This window comes from Ammospiza caudacuta, chromosome Z (assembly GCF_027887145.1).
Source record: "Ammospiza caudacuta isolate bAmmCau1 chromosome Z, bAmmCau1.pri, whole genome shotgun sequence".
NCBI classification, from domain to species: domain Eukaryota; kingdom Metazoa; phylum Chordata; class Aves; order Passeriformes; family Passerellidae; genus Ammospiza; species Ammospiza caudacuta.
Window position 1 is genome coordinate 12624100 of NC_080632.1, and position 15924 is coordinate 12640023.

A 15924-nucleotide genomic window follows, 5' to 3' on the forward strand; every position below is an offset into this window, starting at 1 on the left:
ACGGTGTCTAATCTTTGAACTCTTATGCCCTCTGGAAGCAGACAAAGGGGTTGTGCATACGGGGTCTGTGTATTCACGTACTTCTGCTTCGCGCTGCATCTCTCCGGGTTCTTCTGTCCCCACTATTTGTTTCTGCTTCCGTCTCGGATTTCAAACTCGACCGTAGCGGGTGGGGGTTATTACACGGATCGCACCCATTTGTCAGTCACTATCTTGTTGCTGGGGAATGCTGTGAGCATCTAGTGCGTCCTTTTGCTGGCCGCCTTGGTGGCGCCTGGCCAGGGGAACCCTGCGCCCTCTCCTGGACGATGGTGCAGCCTTCCTGTCCGCCTTCCTTCCTGCCTTCCTTCCTGCCTGCCTTCGTGCTTGCCCGCCTTCCTGCCCGCCTTCCTGCCCACCTTCCTTCCAGCTTGCCCGCCTTCTTGCCCGCCTGCCTTCCTGCCTGCCTGCCTTCCTTCCTGCCCGCCTTCCTGCCCGCCTTCCTTCCTGCTTGCCCGCCTGCCTGCCTTCCTGCCCGCCTGCCTTCCTGCCCGCCTGCCTTCCTGCCCACCTGCCTGCCTTCCTGCCCACCTGCCTGCCTTCCTGCCCGCCTGCCTTCCTGCCCGCCTGCCTGCCTTCCTGCCCGCCTGCCTTCCTTCCTGCCCGCCTGCCTTCCTTCCTGCCTTCCTTCCTGCCTTCCTTCCTGCCTTCCTTCCTGCCTTCCTTCCTGCCTTCCTTCCTGCCTTCCTTCCTTCCTGCCGTCCTTCCTGCTTTCCCGCCTTCCTGCTTTCCCGCCTTCCTGCTTTCCCGCCTTCCTGCTTTCCCGCCTTCCTGCCTGCCTTCCCGCCTTCCTGCCTGCCTTCCTGCCTGCCTGCCGTGCTCACTACAGCCATGCTGCTGGCAGCTGCTGCCGCTACTGGCAGCTGCACCGAATACCGCGGATAGTAACTCTAAACCCCCAATGCTTCCAGCCAGCGCAGGGCTGCTTGGAAATATGTTAACCCTCAAGTCGCATGTGGTTGTTATTTTAATGTTAGGAAAGCACTGTGGAACAAAGTGTGTCAGTACCATGAAAATGCAGATTGCATTACAGTGCAAGGGAGCACTGACATTCAGAACTAAGGGATGTTTGAAGAAAAAGGAATATTCAAATAATGATGATTTTTGGCATCATGCTTGCTGTGCTTCTAAGCTTGTTTTGCTTCTCTTTTTTGTCATTTTTATATGCTTGTAATTGTAGTTTACTTTCATGATACCTTCTACTTCTGAAATTGTCACAAGATTGCAGACTTGCTAATTGCTTTCTGTATGCTGAAGTGAAAATAGTGACTGCTCTCTGAATGTAACTACTGAATCAGATGTGAACCTCCAAAATGAAACAATTCGTTTAATCTAATTGACAGAATAAAATGCCAAGTTCACAGTGTTCATCTCAGCAGACTGATGTAATTGCTGGCATTTGACTTGCATACCTCTTGAAATATTAAATTAGTTTATAAACGTGGCAGAAAAGAGTGGCTTATACTTGCCAAATAAAGTTTGGGTATTTTACAAGAGCTCAAACAATTAGCCATGTTAAGTGTTCTTTTGGGGAGTTGTTTTATTCATTTTGTTTTGTTATTAAAGAATGAATAAGTACTCTTTCCCTCAACTGCTTTTTCTGCTTTTAGAAGAGGTTATGCACATAGAAGAATGAGGGCATTTAGCTTGAGGAAGGTAACCATTTGTGCAAAACTCTTTGTGTTTATGCGAACGTGGTGTTGATTGGTTAGATAGGTATTTTTGTAGCTTTAATTTTCTAGAAAACAACAAACCCAGAAAACTATAAAATTTTGTATTGTGAAACTTATTAGATGAAAATTCACAGGTTGACATTGAATTTCACTTGGATCTAAACTGAGACAGCAATACTGTAGACATTTAGTAATGTTTAAAACTGGTGCCAGCAAAAACCTGACACCAGTATAGTTTACAAAAAGAACAATTGCTAGACAAGTTCCTCTTGAAGTACATTCTTAAATTCCCAATGATTAACTGTGATTTTGGAGTTGTTTTTTTGGGGGTTTTTTTTGACTGGTTAGGAATAGTTAATTTGCATAAAAATCAATTGTCCTTCGTTCATCTAAAGTGAGGTGATTCCTGATCTTCTGATTTTCTTGGGAAGTTGTATTCTAGTAATTTCCTCTAGTGATGTCTTTGGTTTTGTTATTTTAAAATATGAATTAAATTTTACCATTTTCTTCTTAATCCGTTTTGTGATATTTCTCTCCCAAGTTGTTATTAACCCAACAAGGCTGAAAATTAATGATTTCAAGAAAGATTACTTTTTTATTTTGAGATATCTTATGTTAAAATCAAAGATCAGTTAAAGCAACATAAAATTCAATACAACTTCTGAAAATTTTAGGCAGTAGATAAAACATGCACAGTCATTAAAAATACATTAAATGTCTTTGGTGCATACATCAGGAAAATAGAAACTGTAGAACCATTTCTTCTTATGCTTTTCTTCCTCTTTGTAATACAGATCTTAGATAAGTTATTAATTTAAAATGCTATAATTACATTTGAACATCATAATAATCTTGAACCCAAGTGATACAAGGGAATGTATTTGAATTATCATTCACTTAACCTGTCTCTTCAATTAGAGAGAGAATGTCTTCATTTCTACTGGATATAATAACTTCTGTTTTCAGTATAAGGTGATACAGAACCAAATCATCCAGTCAGGTCACTGGCAAAAGCTTTGTTGGCTATACTGGTGAAACAAATAAAAAAAAAATCAATGGAATAATTTTTCTTACTGTGCTCTTGCTTTGCTGACTTGTCTGTCCTTTGTGACACAGGTATGTACAGTAAAACTTGACTTCCACTGAAAGCTACATTTCTACATACATATATTTTTGGACATTTATCAGACTTGCTGCGTTGACTTTAAGCTTTAGCAAAGGCTAACTTCTTGAAGTTATTTGTTTCTGAATACGTGCAAAATTCTGAAATAGTATTTAATCAAGTACTATTAGATTTCTATTTGAAATCCGCTAGTACATACGTGTCTTTGATAAAGCTTTGAGAAGCTTCCACAACATGCAGAGCATTGTTAGTCGGAAAGACATTCCTACCTCTGTTGTAATGTGGCATCTAATTTTCTTAGAATAAAGAGTACATTAGTAATAATGCTGATTTGTTTTGTTTTTGAGTGCACATGTGCCTCAACAGACAGTCTTTACTTTGTCACTATATTACATTGCATTAGATAAAAAGATCTTCGCAAAACACATGCACCCCACAGTGGTTAGTTACTGTCTTTTATGGTCTCTTATCAGACAGTAGAGTCCTGTGTTTTTAAGAAGATTTACATGATAGCACCATTTAGATTTGTGTTCTTCTGTAATTTGAAAAGCAAGAATTTATGCTGGTGAGTCACCTAAGAAATCCTGAATATATATCCCAAAAATAGATTATTTTATTTTTTCTATCTGAAAGGTGTAGGCTCTGGCAAAAAGGTGCACAAACATTGAAAATCCTAGGTGTTGTCTTGCCAGGAAGAATGGCAAGTCAGACAAAATGAGGTAGAGATCTTTTTACCCGGGTGTGAGTAAATTAGGTAAAACTCATCTTTTATTTCTTTTCCTAAGAACTTTGTAGATGATTCTGTCTTTCTCAAGTATTAAAAATAAATGGATTTAATGGCATTTTATTTAAATCCAGCATTAACTGTCTTAGTAGGCACAGCAAGGCCCTTGCCTATGTGGTATGAGTGGATTGTGGTAGCAGAGGGGAGCTGAAGTGCTGAAGTTTCCCAGCACATCCTCTTCCCTGAGCCCCAAGTGTAGTTCACCCAAGAACTCCAAGAACTAGTCCTCATTTCAGCTGCATGGGCCAGCGAGTCAGCTGACGCTTTCAGGATGGGTGAGTGCAGGTTTTTTCCCCCATGACAGTTAAAAAAAACTAACAGGAAAGTTTTTAGCATGGAGATGCATAGGTATATACTAGATTAATGAAGGATTATAGTATTCTTAACAAGTGACTTTTTGGACATTTTCTGGACATCAGTCAGCTTCAGACCTGTGACGTAGATGGCCCTAACAGCACCATCCTGGACTTCTGTCAAATCAATCTACCTCTCATGAGACTGTTACGGGACCCCCCTGGATTCTCACCTGTGGATTGAAAACCTCAGTCCTTCTCAGCAGGAAACTCCTCATTTAGTGCTTTCACACCCACAGATGTGCCTGCTGCAAAAGGAGGCAATGGAAGGTCTTTTTAGAATTGCTTTAGAAATGCAATGAATGCAGCATCTTAATGATTATCCAATCTGTTTCTTTGCACCAAGTAAAATAAATTGAACAATTGCACCATTTGGGCATTCTCACATTGTCATTCGGCTGGAAGGATAAATTTTTACTGGGAACTGTCACAGTCAGCAAAGCAGGAAATCATTAAAAGTGAGTTATTAGGTGAAAAATGCTTTACTGTAGAAGGTGCAGTTGCAAACAAGCAGCAAGTACAGTGTTCTGAGTTTACCTATCATCAGAGTGCAGTTAGGGAAATTTGGGACAAATCAGCAGGCCTCTCTGGAAGGATTTTATGTAATTTACAGGTGATGGATAAAGATGAGAGTGACCTGGATTGCCTGGATTCCATTGAGGAAAAAACTAAAGCCAAATGGAAGATGAAATTTCCAGGGCTAAGGCTACAGACTCTTTGTCTAGGATCAGCCTTCTCTTCTTCTGTGCAATATTATCAAGAAAGATACTGCCTCCCATTTTATTCCTGTTTTAAAAGTTGTAGTTAAAAAATGAGAGCAAATACAAATGCTTAGACACCTTACATATCTTGAAACTTTTATTCTGTAGATGAAGTTCAGGATATCTAATTACTCAGAAGGGATATTGAGAGGTGTTTTCCTAATAGTTTATAAAGACTGGCAGTAAGTCAAGCATCTACTTGAAAATGCTTAGCTTTGTCTGTGATAAAATTACATGGAGATATAGGGATTTTATAATAAAGCAGGTAAGTCAGTGTAGCACTGATTTGTTTAATAAACCTGCTTACAAGCTTATGCCACACTTAACTAGACTGTGTCATATTTTACCTACCAGACCTTTTTTTTTTTTAACTCTCTTTATTAATTTTATCTAAATTCTTATTCTGGTGGTACTTTTCATCTTGGTTGTACATCTAGTAAAATGGGGGCTTTGGGAGGTAGAAGTTTGGGATTTATTTATTTTCTTTTTTTATATAGGCAGAGTACCTTTTACTTTGGTGTGGTGGTACACTAATGCGACTTACAATGGAAATTCTTGTGTATGTATTTAGGTCACAGCTTCTGACAAGGGATTTGGATTTATAAACTGCTGGGGGAAAAAGGTATTCTTTTTCTTCATAATCAGTTTGATAATAATCAGTTAGAGCATTGCATTTCTGGAAAACATGCCTTCCTAACTTAAAAAAAATTCTGCTTTTATAATGGATTTAGTTCCTTTTTGGAAGCTGGATAAGCTGGATAAGCTTTCAGATGAGACATTGCTGATTTATTTCATTACTTTTAAGATATCCCATTTTTGTGTATTTTCACAATAGTAATACTTACCCATAAGTCTAAGGCTATTTTCTTCTGAATAACTAAAATACTGAACTTCTAAAGACTTAGGGGAGCAAAGTTATGAAAAGAAGACATATAGGGATTAAATTGTAGGTGAAAAAAAAGCCTAAAAAGTGTTCTGGAATTTCTTCTTTTATACCTTTCTCCTCACTAAGCAACTTAGAAAAATGACAGAAAGTAGCAAAATCAGACTGAATGCTCTGGAAAAATAGAAGAAACTTTGTGAGGAAGTAGTCTCAAACACAGGTTTAAGAGTAAAGATTATGGTTATGTTTTAAAAGCTGAAAGTGTATTAAATGGGTAGCAAACTATAGCTGAGATTTCACCAGAAATATGGCTTTTGGTAAGGGTGTTCTATTTCTATATACCTTGATTATATTACTTATTTTTTGTAGAAGTTTCAGCACTTTATGGTGAAAATTATCTTTTCATATGGAAGAGTCTAAAACTTGCACAGCTAAGAAAATGTGAAAAAATAATGAGGAGAAGTAATGGATTTTATGATAAAGGTGAACAAAAGATACTATTCAAAACAAATTTGAAATTGTGTCTTTTTAGTAGTCTGAGGACTCTTAAATTGCTTCCACAGGCCACTGGCAGCCTGGGGTTTTTTCCTGAGTTATCTAAAACTGCCTGAGACAACATAGCTGGGAATACATTTTTGTGTGAAAAATCTTGCATTTCTGAGATGTGTTGAAGCATCGTTTGACAGCAAGTTTTTTTGTTTTGCTGTCTTCCAGAGACTATTCAATAGACTATTCAATACATTTCCATGCCTTTTAGGTTAGAACCTCTATCTTACGCAGTATCACTTGGATAAAGTGTCATCTGAGCAGCCACAATCAATATAAGCATAAAGTCTTACTTTCACGTACTATTTACACTCGACATACTTCTCTTCAACATAGTCTTGTCTTTCTGTGTAAGACACTTAAGGTCTATTAAAAAATAAAATTTCCCAAGATTGCCATTCTGAGTTTCTGTAAGTACTGGGGTGAGCTCGCTGCCTCCATACTGTGTTCAGAGATGACTGCCTGCCCCACAACTGCCCCTTCCTATGCCCCAGTGCTCACTTTTCCCAGCCCTGGCCAGCCTTTGCCCACCCATAGTTACTTTTTCTGCAAATTTTGTGTTTCATTGTTGGTGTTTCAGTGTAACTTTGTATGCAATGTTGGCTTCATGCACTATTAATAGTTCAGTTACCTTAGTACCTTGCAAGATGTCCACCCCTGAAGTCTGCCCTGTATTCCACCTTTCCATGGAGCTTGTCTGGTTTTTGTGTAACTCTGCTGTGGTGGTCTGTACACCGACTCTGCAGCTTCTTGCATTGTCTGTCACATCCAGCAGTTTTCTTATGTCCAATAGTTTTTCACACCCTGTTTATTTATCTTAATACCAGGCCAAGGCCTGGTCATCTGCCTGCAGCCAGGATCCCAGCTGGCTGACAGGTCAGTTTTCCTGACAGTGCTCCACTCCCCACTGGAGCAGCTGTGCCTGGGCAGTGAATGATTGGAGGAGCATCAGTCCCAGCACTGTTGGAGAAATTGAGTCAGGCTGGTCCTACTGCTGCCACGCCTTTGCCACCTCTTCCCAGTGTCATCTTGACATTTTTTTTCTTTTCTTACCTGTTTGTAATTTCAGCTCTTTGTCCCCTGCCTGCAAGTGCTGTGAGGACTAGGTGCCAGCTGCTGAGGGTATGGGGCCAGCAGCAGGAGTCAGGGCAGGAGTGTAGGTGCCCCAGGCCTGTCGTCTCAGCAGCAGTGGGTGGGGGTCTCAGCTCCAGGCACAGGGGCAGTAACAGCATAGACCCTCAAGGAAGACAGGCAGTGTGTGTCCTACCTGCATCTGCAAGTGAGACTGGGGTGAGTGAGGCTCTTGGCACATCTGGACTGGGCGGCTGGTCACAGCCTGTGCTACGGCTGATGGGACAGGCTGACTGGCTAATATTCATGTGCTTTGACCCCACGTGTGTGTCCCTTGGGCATGTGCAGTTCACTAGCAAACCTCAAATTGAGGTAGCAGTGTGTGGGAGAGGGATTTTTACAAGGGCATGTAGTGATAGGACATGGGGTAATAGGTCTAAACTGAGATGGGTTAGGGTTGGATAGTAATAAATTCCTTACTGTGAGGGTGGTGAGGCACTGGCACATGTTACCCAAAGCTGTGGATGCCCCATCCCTGGGAATGTTCAAGGGCCCCTGAGCAATCTTGTCTAGTGGAAGGGTGCCCATGCTGTGGGTTGGAACTAGAGGATCTTTAAGGCCCCTTCTAACCATTCTGTGTTTCTATGGTTCTGTGATCTGGGAAGGGGTGTCATGTGGCCAGAGGGCCCTTGCTGGTGCCTGTAAGGTGAGTGTATGCATCTACCTGCTGGTGACTTGCCACCAGCCAGCAAATGGGAGACCCATAAGAGGGACACAAGGACTATGGCCCTGGCTAAGGGCTGTTAGATGGACAGAAGGATATGCTGTGCTGATACTGAGGGATCCACAAGCCCTCATGTGTTTGGGCATTATGAGGGGGTGGGAGGTGGCATGCTCTCAGTAGTGAACTTCAGTCCTGATCAGAAAAGAAGGGAGAGGTCTTGGCTGGCTCTACTGAAGTTCATGTGGTCCTGAGAGTGCTACATAGTGCAGAGCTGAGCTTCACTGCTAGTTGAACCTGTCAATGAGAAAGCAAGTGCTACATCTGTGGACCTGGAACAGACACCTCCAGATCTCTGGACACATTGGGCTGGGCTGCAGCATCAGGGCAGGAGGAATCCCTGGACTGGCCTCAGAGATACTGGAGGGGGCATCCATTTATAACATCCCTTAGCACAATTGTAAAGACAGTTCCATAAAAGATATTCAACTCTAAGATTTTCCTTGTGAGTCAGGTGGATCTCCAAGTTGAGAAAACTGTACTGAGAAAAATACCATTATTTCTTTTTTCTGTTTTATTGTCTGCTGCTGACCATTAACAAAGACGGAATAAACGTGTTTATTACAGTAACTTGACTCGTGTGGCTACATTTACAAAACCAAACAATATTCTTCTGTGAAAGAATGTTTAAATGCTTAGTCAAAAATGCTTAGTTTGCCTTAAGACTAGGAGAATGGAAGGAGATCATTTATAAAGTTGGGGATTTAAGCCTGAACAGAAGGTTCTTGGCTTCATTTTGTATCCTAGACATTTTAGTGTGGCTTTAATGACTTCACATTCCAAAGTGTAATTAATTCTCCAGTATTATTCATGATTCTGCAATGTCTTGGGAATTCTGCAGTATTGTCATATCAAAATTAAACTTCTGACATTCTCATAGAGGGATCACTGACGTTTGTCTGCCTCTGCCCTGAACCCTGTTGCAGCATTTAAATCCTAATAAGACAGGAAATAGGCAGTTTTATTTGGGATGAAGATCATAGGAATTATCTTTTTTTGTGTGTTTTTGTTCTTTTTTTTATAAACCAACAGCTTAATTTAATGGATAATATTGAGTTACAGAGCTTCATTTGAAACTCCTAACCTCCTATGTGACAGTAAGCATGTCACTTAACCAACGCGTCCTACTTTCACCATCTGTGAAACACTTTGGAAAGTCATGGAAAACTGAATCATAGGTCTTTTCCATCTCTATTAGGTCATCCAACTGTTCATCTGCCAGTAGAAGATTGTTTCCTACATCCACCACTGTTTTTCCAATGTAGATCCTGTCCTCTTAGTGACTGGGCTTCCACTAGTACCTTTGGGAGATGATTTTGCAGAGTTCTAGATCTCATTGTCAGGAAACTCTTCTGACATTCACAAAAAGAGGTTTTGTTGTTGTTGTTAATTTAACTGAGTTCTGTTGCTTTTTTCCTGTTAGTAGGTAATTGCTTACAGTTTTAAGTATACACAATTCATGATAATTAAATAGATAAATAGCAAGTGTCTGTAAAGTATCTTATCTATACAGATAGAGGAAAAACATAAGGTTTTGAGATGCAAGGTATGACCTTTCATAAGAAGGTAAGGTACTTGGTTTTTCCTGAAATTGTGTGTAAGGAAGTGTACAGGCTGCTCCAGATTTACAACAGAAAAGGGATAGAATATGGAACTTAACAGTGAAGTTAAAATGAAGGTATTGGAATAGGTTTCAAGAATGCTTAAGCAGGGAAAGAAAGAATTTAAAAAATACAGTGTAGTTGTTGAACATGAAAGCTATCAGAAGAACTAAACTACTTTGTAGAGAATTTTAACTTTTCAAAATGTGTGGATGTTGAGTCTGGCATAAGAATAGTTAAACTACTTTTAAAATGGCTATCTGAGATACAACTGGTATGTAACATCTCTTTTTGTTGCACTGCTGTAGGAGGAAAATAATGTTCAATTAATTCATTTTATGAGGTTAATAGAGCATTTTGTAATACAACCTACATAAAGCATGTGTCTTAAAATAGCAAGAAATCTGTCATGGGGGCATGTTTGGTAAAATATTCAGCTTTTAACAAAATCCACTTGTCCAGGGTTTTCATTCCTCTATTTCAGCTGTCAATGCAAATGCTTATGTCCAGGAATGCAAACTGCATGCTCAGTCAGTCTCTTTAGAAAAAAAATAGTATTTTTTTAATCTCAGCTTAATTTTAATTGTCTTTAACTTATATATTCATGTTCATTGATAAGATGTAACTTCATCAGAAGAGAAGTTGGGAATTTAAGGCCTTCCAAAGTTAATTTGTAGTACAACAATATGGGCAATATTTCTGCGAATAAAACCACCCATCCTACATACATTGCTGTTGAAAAATCCCTCTTGCCGTCAGCACTAATATATATAGTCAGATTAGGTATAAGGTAGTGTTTTGAGAAGGTCAGTCAGTATAAATGTAGTGTTTGCATACACACCAAAAAATTCTCCACATAATGAACTGGTTTTCTTCCTTTAAGAGATTAGGGAGGTGCCATGATTAGAATGTTTATAAGGAAGGTGAACCTTAGACTTCATATAGTCTGATCATAAGAAGAATAAACTTATCTTTCATCTACAGGAAATAAAACCAGATGAAGTTACCAGACTTGCTCTTAGGACAGAAGTTAATTTTGAAAGTGTCTGCAAAAAGGTAAGACTTGCTGGTTTTTGTTTTTCTTCCCCTGCTTCTCTCAGTGTGAAAAGGTGCCTGTGTGGGTGCAAGTACATGGATTTGACACTGTGTGTTCTGTGTGTTGTGTTGTATCTTCATTGTAGATCTTCCTTTTCTGAGGAGGTTTATCCTTTGGGACATATCTACAGAAAAATGAATAGCTGTCTAGTATGAATTGTCATTAGTCTGGTGGGCTAGTCCATAGTAATTAGAACAGAATACCAGGAAGCATAGTGGTGATTTCTTAGTCTTTATAAATAGATTTGTTTTGTTTATATAGTATATATACATGTTATAGTATAAATTAATTTTCAATTAGTATAAACAATCTAAGTAAGCTTTCAGCAGCAGTTGGTAAAAGGCACCTTTAAATACTCCTGAATGCAGAGAGAAGTTTTCATGTGTAAACAAAACAGGACAAACATTAACTTGAAATAAAGGTGGAATTCTAACACCCCTGTAGCTCATTCGTTTCCGTGTGATGTTTCTCTTGAAGCCTACTGATGGTACAGTATCAAATATTAACAGCCTAACTAGAGATGTCATAAGAGATTAAATTAAGACACAGAAGTTCAAGATGCTCGTTGAAATAAGCAGCTGAGGCCGAGAGCAGTCCTCTTTCAAAGAGCATGTTACATTTTTGATACAAGAAAGCAATTCTGAGTTTAAAAGTGTCAGTGCATGAAGTCTTATGGGTTTTTTCACTTTATCCTTAATTCCTATGGGTGGTCACTGAGGAAGGCTGACACTTGAAATGTTTGTTGTACACAGGGTAAGTTTTAATGTAGAATTGGGTCATTTACTCCTGTAATGTCATCATTAGTTTGTAATTTAACTCTGCTGTTGCATATTACAGTCGTGTGATGTAGTTCAGTTATTAGCATAATGTGCAGCAAATTTTTCAATGTTTTATGTCAGCAAAATCAAGTTAATAGGAAAATACCACAGGAATTCGGTATTTCTTGAGAAGTGTTTGGGTAGAAGCATCCTAACTGTTTTTCCTTCTCTTAATGATAGAAGAGAGTAAGGAAAAGGTCACAGATACACTGGCATGAAGCTAAAAAGCATTCTTCTTTTAAATTTATTTGACCAGGATTTTCCAGTGTGAAGATGAGGCAGTCAGAAACTGCTTACTGTGACATTAGAATTGGGGCAGACACGAAGATTTTGAGTGTGTAAGGACACATGGAGAGGGATTTTATTCTTGAAGAGGGATGCTACATTCAGTGACATTTTGTCATTTAACTGTAGGAGATTCTTCTGGCAAGAATTCAAAATCACCAGGTTTATGCTGATTTCATAAAGTGAAGGAGGACCAAAATGAAATTATTGATGCTATTTAGTAAAGGAGTTTGTAGGTTCACAGTTGGAATTTTATTTTCTAAGGTGGCAATTTTATTGAAAGAATGCTGAAGGAATTTAATTAATCTTATTTTCTATATATTTTTATATATTCTATATATTTTTATATATTCCTTATTTATTTATATACCAGTCATGACTAATAGACTGTTTCTCATATTTACCTAAAGTCTTAAAATGGGCTTTAATTTAGCTTTAATTCTTGAAAATATATATGCATGGAGTTGTTTAGGGGTTTTGATCTGTTGTTTTTTCTGTTACTTTCTGCTGGTGGCCCAGTTTTTCCAGGGAATGGAAGTCTGTTAGTTTCACAGTTTTTAGTGGATGGAACTTATATTTCAAATCAAGCTGATGAATAGATGCTGATCCTTTTTATAATCTGTAGAGGGTTTCAACCTCCTTGCAGTAGAAGAATATGTGCAATGTATATCAAAACTTCACTGGATGCTTTTGGTTGACCATAACATATCCCCAACGAAAGAAGGCATCCCTTCTGTGCTTAAACAGAAGTTAATTCTCCAGTATTTTATTTCTTATTTTTCCACAGTTAGTCATTAAACATATAATAAAAAATTTGATCTTCTGTCCTTAGCAATATTCTGTAGTCTCATGAAATACAGACCACATTGTTTACCTTTTCATTAACTTGAGTTTCAAAATATTTGAAGGAAAACATCCTGTGGCTGTTTTCATTTTCAGAATAGGTTTGTTTTCATTGACAAAAGGCAATCTGCTTTTAATTCACTGTGGAATGCTGAATATTAGTTTTACATAGTGGTCATGTAGTCAAGATACTTTTTTAATTGCTTCTGCTCACCGAGTTTTTATGTTCCATTGCTGTTTCCCAGACTTTTTCAGAATAAAGTTAAGCATACTTTTCTGTTTAAAAAGAGTTTGCATATATTTCAGTCAAGTACAGTGAAATTGTGCTAAGTGTTTAGCAGGTGGCAATTTACTGGGAGTTCTTGTGATTTAGATTTCAATATGGCTGTATTGATAATAAGCAGATCAGATTTATCGAGTTGCAGGGGGTGTTGGCCAGAGTCACCAGCCCCATGACACAAGACTTTTTTTGAAAGCATTACAAGAAGCAGCTGGTAAACAATTCTTTATGTATGTCTGCTGAAATATTTTTAATCAATCTCAATATTGCTGCAGCAAGCACCATTGTTACCAACAGGTGATAAATCCTATTGTAAAAATTGGATTTTTACAATACAATAATACAAAAATTAGATTTTTACAATACACAACGAGGCACTCTCCCATCCCACATCACGTCAATCCAAAACTCCTCCACACGAGAACACCTTCTCATAGCCCTCCATATAATTCTCATAATGCTTCTAATCCTCAAACCCGAACTAATCTCCGGTATCCCCATATGCAAGTATAGTTTCAACCAAAACATTAGACTGCCACTCTAAAAATAGAAATTAAACCCTTCTTACCTGCTGAGGAGAGGTAAAACCAATGAGAACTGCTAATTCTTGTATCTGTAAAAATTGTAATAAATGTTACCATGCAACTTTGACTAGGCTTTATATTGTTGGTTCTATTTATAGCTGTTGAAGAACAGATCCTGTATTTTGTAGATTTTCTCCGAGTCCTCGTACACTTTTTGTACCAAGTTGTGCATTGTCTGTCACAAATATATTTGACAGACATTAGTAAAATTAGAAAACCATGTCATAGAGCTCATATTTTAAACTCATATTTGCAGGTGTGATGGCATTTTGAACTGTTGCACACAGCTATATTCCTGCAGTGTACAGGAAGCTTGATTCATCAGTGTTGTGCCTCAGGAATCTGAAGTTATAAATTGGAAGCTAATCCTAATAATGCTCTTCATTACAAGCCGAAAACTGAACTGAGCACTGGCAAAGTCTTAACTGTTATCTTCAACTTGTTGCTAATGGGGATTTAGGGTAGTTCGGATAGGTGAAGATAGGCAGGATAAATAAGTTAATATGAATGAATGTTTTTATTACAAAATTATGTTTATAATCTGGGCTGTTTCCTTAAGAAAAGAGGATGTTGGTCCACCTGCAAACACCTTCTTCATAACCACGGTTGGTTTTGTTGCTTTTGGTAACAGATGTTGACTAACTTACTGTAGCATCTCATTTAGCTTTTCTTCCGTACTTTGGTGTATAGCACATAAGAAAGAAATGTGTTTTAAACACTTGAGAATGAGAGAATTCCAGCATAATGGAACTGTGCTTACAAGCAGTAGTATGTCATCTTGCCTTAAGTCAAAATACTTACTATTTTTTCTAAAGAATAAACTCTGTGTTTTTCAAAATACAGCAACAGTCTGATTTGGGAAGCAGTGTTGAAACAGAAATGAACTATTGTATTTTACATTGAGTGTAGAATAGAGTACCAGTATACATTATGATCAGAGATTGGATTGAGCAGGCGCTTCTGACTTGCAGAACAAGCATTCACAGATCATAAATGCCACCTATATTTTTTGCCTCCAGATGCAATATTCACATAATGGTAGGAGCATAATATTCCCTTCTTTTACGCTGATCTTAAATCTGTGGTCCTTGAGAAGAATGCCACCTTTTCCTACTAAGTCTTGTATTTCCACGCATTGCACAAGTCCTGTTGTGTTTGAATCATGCAGATGCTTGTCTGCAAAGAGGGTTCTGCACAGCAAATACTGAGTGTATTATTATCCTCAGAGCTTTTTTGGGGCCACATCTCAAGATTACTGAAAAGCTTGCCCCAGTTTCTAAATATGTTTAAAAAAATTTGTAGGCCAGAAATGTAAGTCATTAGTAGCTTTTTTTTCCCCTAATTTAAGTTCTGGCAAGCTTGTTTTGGATTGCTTCATGTACAGGAACCAACTTTGTCTTGTTTGGAATTTAAAAGGAATTCAAAGGCTTTAGAATAGGATCTCAGGCAGCTCATGAAAAACCATAGGGAGACATGCCAGGATTTAACTGAGCAACTGGGTACGCAGTGTGAGTTTGGTCATTTAAAATCTAAGCTGCCTGATGAGGACAACTCGGCTTAACATGACTTTGGAGGGTTGACCTTAGTGCTGTGTGGCTTCTGGTGCAGATATTTTTAACAGATGCCTAAAGATATAGTACACTTAGAAGTTCTGGGGTTGAGTACATTTGGTATCTCCAGCACTTTACCTATATGGCCTAAATGAACTTGGGATGAGGGAGCCAACCAAAGTACTAACAGTAATATGAAAGGGTTTTCTGTGATTTATCAAACAAGACTTTGACTTATTCACATGTGAGAAGACCATTTTTGTTTCACCTTCCAAACTTCTCCTTGAATCCACTCAGTCTCTGGTGTAGGCTAAGGAAGTCCTTGGGCAACACGGACATGAGAAAGGGGTTAGAAAGGTGTTTCTGCCCAGAACAAACAGGAAGAAGAATGACAAAGTTATAGGGCTAAATATGTATTAATTGTATTTCTTTCAAAAGTGTGTTTCAAGCACATTATCAAAATAGCATTTGTCAGATTCATGTCCTTTTTAAATTATGCAGGTGATGGTCTGAGATTAGTCTATCAATTCACAGCCTCTCTGTCATTAGTAAACAAAGAGTGAGCAAGGGTGGAGTAGTCACAATACTAGTTTTTGTTCTTCTTTTTAGATTTACATTGAAAATGTTTTTCACACCAACAGTATGTGAAAAGCAGTTTATGAAAGGCTGCTAGCTTTGAGGCTTTAATTAACAGTGGGTAATTAATTGGAGCACCAGGTGTCCCAGAATAACTCACTAGATGGATACAAGCCATCATTCTTGCTGAAGGAATACACAAGGTATTGTTCTACTAAATACACTTATTTATTAAGGAAATTTCAAAATTAATACCCTTGTACTTTTGAACTTTGTG

General features: G+C 38.4%; 1 protein-coding gene across 1 annotated transcript in view; it reads left to right on the top strand.

The window, feature by feature from the left end:
* SRFBP1 (serum response factor binding protein 1) overlaps positions 1 to 15924 on the top strand; it is a 68604-nt gene that overhangs the window by 33551 nt on the left and 19129 nt on the right. The window contains exon 4 of the mRNA XM_058823747.1: positions 10600 to 10671. Coding sequence (XP_058679730.1) covers positions 10600 to 10671 — 72 coding nt within the window. The remainder of the gene's footprint in view (positions 1 to 10599; positions 10672 to 15924) is intronic.